A 5600-nucleotide genomic window follows, 5' to 3' on the forward strand; every position below is an offset into this window, starting at 1 on the left:
TGGACTTCACATGTAAAACATTAAACCTATAATCCTAACTGGAGTGAGGACAGTCAGTAAACAAATACAGGTGAAGATGAACTGCATCTCTTCAGAAAGGTATGGAAGAATTGAGAAAATGGAAATTTCTGGTTTTAGACAGCCCTGCTCTGCTCAGCTCAAGGCATAAAAACAGCCCAAGTAGCTCTAAAACTACGATTCTTATTCGGCAAGCATAAAGGCAGATCCTGCACAAGACGATGCACCAGAGGCTTCAATGAGCATCTCTCCCCCCACTTAATTTCCTAACACAAGCATGTCTTTCAGCTTACAAACATCCAGTGGCCTTCAAAGCTTTAGTAGAATCACCGCAGTGTCTACAGCTACAAATTTAATATAGCAGGGGAAAGGCCCGTTACAAAACCCCTCATGCCTCTGGGGGCCATTTTGGTCATTCGTGAAAATTAAGGGGAAAAAAAAAAAATTATTTCCAACAATACTCCTCCTGAAAAGATGGGTCACTGATCCATTATGAACATAGCTCTCACCATATAAAGCACCAAAAAGTCAGAAACAAGGAAAAAAAAAGTCCTTAAATTATGATTTACAAGTTTGTACACTATTTCCTAAGCAAAAGGTTGACCTTACTGCAAAGTTTATAGATGAAAACTTGACCAGTTACTTTTAAGGGGAATGTATATCTGGCTATAACTTAAAGGTAGAAAATATTCACTGTTCTATATACACATTTCAAACAGGAGACAGTTAAACTTAACTGAATAGTTGCCAATATAACTCCGTATTAACTCACTGGCCACTAAACTAGGCATCAGTAGCCAATTAGAAAGCTTGAGTTCTGTACTTTTAAAAATGCTATTTTTCCTGTCCTGTTTAATTGGTTTTTAAAAATGTATTATAGTGCATAGCCTAAGTCAGACTTTCAAAGAGATACAGCGCCTTTCAATGCAGTTTTTGCAGCATTTAAAAGGGACTTTTCTCCCTTCAAATTAGATGTTCATTGAAAAATCTGAATTGAGTGCTGTACTGTAGTAAAAATATTTCAGTCACAGACTGATATAAATGTATACTGTGCAGTACTAAGATTGTTTGATGTCCATCTGCACACGTTTTACTTGGGTTCTTCAATTGTCCCCTTGCTGAGGTCTGTCATTTTGGGATATTTCACTTTCTTCTGGTCCAGCTCATTCTGAGCCCACAGTAGTAGTTTCAGTAATTTTGCCAACTTGGGTGTTGATTCACGATTTTCATAGTCTAGAACAGCTTGATTAACCTCACTCCATACCTGGAAAAGAAATACTGGGCTTCAGTAATAGTTTTCCCATGATTAACACTGCTAATGTCACACAGACATCGAGAAGATCACACCTAGCACGCTAATTCCTCAGAACATGGTCAGGACAAAGCTCCACAGACTACGAGCCTGGAGAAAACAAGGAAGAGCGCCAAGTTGAATACATTAACACCATTTTTTTGAATCTCGCTTAAGAAATACTTCTGTTCTTTTGCATACCACTATATACATTTTTTGTAAACATTTCAAAAATATTTGGACATCATTTTCACCACATACGAATAAAAGACATCAGCTTCCTTTTGAGAAAGGACTACCTTCTGTCGCTGCATCATGTTAAGCAAGTCTCCAAATGGTGATTCTTCGGGATTATCAAAGGCAAGCAAAGCCAGCGTACGCTCCATTTCTGTCAGGCATTCCCTGCTCTCCTCGCCTTGTTCTGCTAATTGGGTCTGAGCAAATTCCAGAGCCGCTTCTGTCTCACGCTGCCGAATCAGTTCAATCAAATGCTGCTGCTACATACAAAAGACACAGCAATATTAGCTAAACAAATTAACAGTTCTTCAGTATTTCAAGACTGTAACCTTCAGACATTAGCGTGTAATTTGAGACACACACTAATCCATAATTTGACAGTTTGAAGTCAATTCTTCCCAACGTGTGAGACAAGGAACAGCAGACTTGTCTACAAAATCTACTGAAAAAGGTAACTTCACGCTTTTAGGTAACAGGTTTTGAAAAGACGTGTCACTAGAGGAACTACTGGAAATTCAGACTAACAGTAATTGGAAGTTGCTAAGTCACAGGCCACTGCTGCTGTTCTAAGTTTTCACGTTACTAATTGTACATAATGGTTGCTGCACCGTGCCACAAAGTTTCCAGTTGCTGCAAAATGAGGCCAAGAACAAACACTTGAAATTGCATCTATGTTCAGTCCCAAACCTCCCAACATGCTCGTAAAATCTGCACTACTTTTTCCAGTCTCTCAGCCACCTCTAAGACAAAGATAAAGTTTGCCACCTGTCCTTACCTGCAAATGAAAGTAAAGATATCTGTTTGTATCTAGCAATTCTGGATGCAGGCTGTTTATTAACGCAATGGCTTCTTGAATCTGTCCTTTCAATATCATTTCTCGAATTTTTATTCTTTCATCGAGAGTTTCTAAATCAACACTGGGTTCAATTCCAGACTCCATTCGAAATTTCTCTGCTGCTTCTTTAAAGCCCTCTGAAATAGAAACATTTTACCTATAAAATATATTTTATGAAACACTTAAAAAAAATCGGCTTAAAAAGATTTGAGTATTGCTTGTGCATTTTGGGGTTTAAAGATTAAGTCTGAACTTCTGAAAAATTCTTATCTATTTAAATAGGCATTTATCCAACAGGCATCTAACAGTACATGCTTAATTCATTCTTAACTCAAGTGCCCTCATTCTCTAAAGCATTCCTGCAACTTGTAGTCCAACACCTCTTAACTTGAAAGCTTGTTTTATACTTAAATAGAGCAGTGTACAAAATGGGATCTTCAAAATGTCAAAATTTGGGTGGTTTTGCTTCTCCCTCCAGCCCCCAAATCTGTTTACAAAGACCTAGCAGTTTTACTGAGAAGAAAAAGAAAAAAATAATTTTGATTTCTCATACTAACACTATTTTTTTTTGAAAGTTGCAACAGCTATTTTAAATCCTAAGTCATACTTTCACACACACAAAAATGATTTACACCACGAAGATGCTCTTCCTCCATCCCAGAGGCTTCACCTACACACCAATGTAAACAGGGGTGTAGATCGGATGCAGATGCCTCCGCCCTAGTAGACCTTACTGTGATGGTATGCAACATAATTGCTAGGGACAATTTCCGAGGGTTTTTGATTGTTCTAAGTTAGGCTATATGCTGAAGGGGGTAGTATTTTTGGTCTCAAACTATTTTGGCAACAGAGCCCTTTTAGAGTTTATCTTTCTAGCCAGTTAAAACGTGCTTCTGATAGTTGTTCTGCACAGCTTTCAAAGTGCTATGTAACAACTGCAAGATATCTTGAACTCTGTTTTAATGGCACAAAAATGACATCACACAGAAGTGGGTCATGTTTGTTAACAGCATTCCAGAAAATACTTTTTTCCCTGTATCTTTTAGCAGAAGAGATAAGTTAATAAATGTCACTTTTATGGCAGAATAACTGCTCGGTCTCTGAATCGTAGTCAGTTTCCACTTAAGAGAACACAAGAGCAGGTGTACATTGCTCAGAGAAGCCAACAGCAATCACTGAATCCTTAAAGCCCTTAATTTCACTCCATCTCGTAGCATATTCTAGCCAAAACTGTCTGTCTCGGTAAAATAAGCAACGTGCATTTAAGAGCCTCCTAGCATGACTACTCATTTTTACCTGTCACAAGGTAGTTCATGATAAGGCGGTTCATGTCTGCTCTCTGGATATGCAAGTTATTAAGTTTTTCCATCCATTCATCTTTCGTGATTTCATCAGGTTTTTCTGCATAACTCATCCTGGACTCTTACTACAAGAAAAGAAAAGCAAAGCATTTCATTTAACATGATTCAAGAAGAAGTAAGTTTAATGTGCGGAAGCACTATTTTACTACCATCTTTATATCTTTTTTATGAGATCTTTTAAATTAATAGCCCAAAAGAGACCCTTTCATCTCAAACCGCAATTTTACATTTTTCTCCTCCTTGTTCCTGCGCTTTCACGTCTACTAACTAGCCAGTCTCTAAAGCTGCTTTCATCAATTGACAGAATAAAAATTTCAAATACCACCTTCTACTTACTCTTAAATCCACTCCAAATAAATCCTGTTTACAAGTTACACAGGACACAGAGCATCACAGCGTGAAACAAGTGAATCGAAGTTTGACAGCTAACCAGAAAAACTGTAACACACCTTTAAAGCAAAGCCTACATAAACCATATTTGCTTTAAAGTTTTCACCAAAACTTAGACAGGATAGCTACGTATATCGTATGGCTACCAAACCGTACATGACACATTACCCAACGTACCACTACAAGACTTCCACTAGCTTAGCTTTGCTGTCCCCAGAAGTACTCCTGTCAACACTACTAAAATGTTATCTCCGAGTATTTTTCTCGACTATATTTTTCCGATTTAGAAGGAAAGCGCTTTGCTAAAATTTAAGCAGGCATTTAGTCATTTCTGCTTCCAAGTCGCGAGCACAGGGGCAGCGGAAGGGGGAGGAGAGGCGGCAACAACAGCAGCAACAGGCACCGCCACCCCGCTCCGACAGACCGAGCGGCAGCGCGCCTCCTCGCACCGGCCCATTTCCAACAGGTTCTTTCTTCCTCCGACCTGCGGCCAAAGCCACCCCGGCCCCAGGGAAGCTGCCCAGCGGGAGGCAGGGGCAGCCCGGGGCCGGCGGAGGGGCCGATCGGTCCCGGGCCCCGCGCTCACGCCGCTCCCCACCACGCGGCGGGGGAACGGGGCTCCCGCCGCAACGGGCCGCGGTGGCCCCCGCCCGCCGGGGCACCCCCACCTCCCCGCGCCGCCGCCCCCGCCCGCCACCGGCCCGCCGAGGCGCTGCCCCCGAGCTAGCCCCTCCCCGGGGCCCGGGCCACCGAAGCGCTCGGCCCCGCTCGCCACAGGCCCAGCGCCTCCCCACCGCCCGCGGCGGTCGACAGCGGGCCGACCCGCCGGGCCAGGGGCAGGGCCCCGCCAGCCCCCGATCCCCCCGAGGGAAGGAGCGGGCCCGCCGCCGCCATCTTACCGAGCGCGCCGCGCTGCCGGCTCCGACGCACGAACGCGGGCTGCTCCGCCGCCTCCGCCAGGCCGCTGGCGCGCGGATCTCGCGAGAACCGCCCTCTCGACCAATCAGCGCCCGCAGAGCGGCGAGACCAGGCAACCATAGAGTCGGCGCGCGGGACAGAGCGTACGCCCCGCCGCCTCGGCGCGCCCCTGCGGGGGCCGCTGGGAGCATAGAGGCGGCCGGGGGGGGGCGCCGCAGCACCGCCGAGGCGGCCGCAAGATGGCCGCTGCGCCGCCCCGGCCGCCGGGGCCTCGGCCCGTGGGGACGGGGGCACCGTAGTCAGCGGGGCCGCTGCGCCGAGCGGGGTCGAGGGCCGGGCCTCGTCCCTTCCCTGCCTCCCCTCAGCCCCTGCGTGGCGCTTGGCCGCAAGGCAGGCGTCGGGGCGGGGCCTGCGCTGGCTCCCGCCATGCTCCCTCCCTGACGGCTTGGTAACGGCTGGGGTGACAGCGGGGGCCTCCCTGCGAGAGGGACACCAAGCCTGGCAGTGACAGTTTCGGCTGGGATAGAGTTAATTTTCTTCCTAGTAGCAC

At 45.8% G+C, this 5600-nt stretch overlaps 1 protein-coding gene across 2 annotated transcripts; it reads right to left on the minus strand.

Moving 5' to 3' along the window:
• Positions 1–878: 878 nt before the first annotated feature.
• Positions 879–5070, minus strand: GID8 (GID complex subunit 8 homolog). Of its 2 annotated transcripts, none has more exons than XM_075721127.1 (5): positions 5032–5070; positions 3678–3807; positions 2322–2518; positions 1609–1806; positions 879–1282 (listed from the first exon to the last, which is right to left on the minus strand). In XM_075721127.1, exons 2-5 carry the CDS (start codon positions 3793–3795, stop codon positions 1109–1111), a joined length of 687 nt encoding a protein of 228 aa, XP_075577242.1. In that variant the 5' UTR covers positions 3796–3807; positions 5032–5070; the 3' UTR covers positions 879–1108. The 2 variants fall into 2 exon arrangements, with proteins under 2 accessions (XP_075577242.1, XP_075577243.1); XM_075721128.1 differs by lacking the exon at positions 5032–5070 and adding an exon at positions 4310–4460.
• Positions 5071–5600: the final 530 nt, after the last annotated feature.

The sequence above is a fragment of the Pelecanus crispus genome, chromosome 14 (assembly GCF_030463565.1).
Source record: "Pelecanus crispus isolate bPelCri1 chromosome 14, bPelCri1.pri, whole genome shotgun sequence".
Taxonomy (NCBI): Eukaryota; Metazoa; Chordata; class Aves; order Pelecaniformes; family Pelecanidae; genus Pelecanus; species Pelecanus crispus.

Excerpts from the sequence above, each read along its gene's own strand:
- GID8 (XM_075721127.1), bottom strand. The coding sequence starts at position 3,795 with ATGAGTTATGCAGAAAAACCTGATGAAATCACGAAAGATGAATGGATG. Across the intron at positions 2,519-3,677 it reads CATGAACTACCTTGTGACAG|AGGGCTTTAAAGAAGCAGCA; the intron begins GTAAAAATGAGT and ends TTTCTATTTCAG. Across the intron at positions 1,807-2,321 it reads ATCTTTACTTTCATTTGCAG|CAGCAGCATTTGATTGAACT; the intron begins GTAAGGACAGGT and ends TTTTGTATGTAG.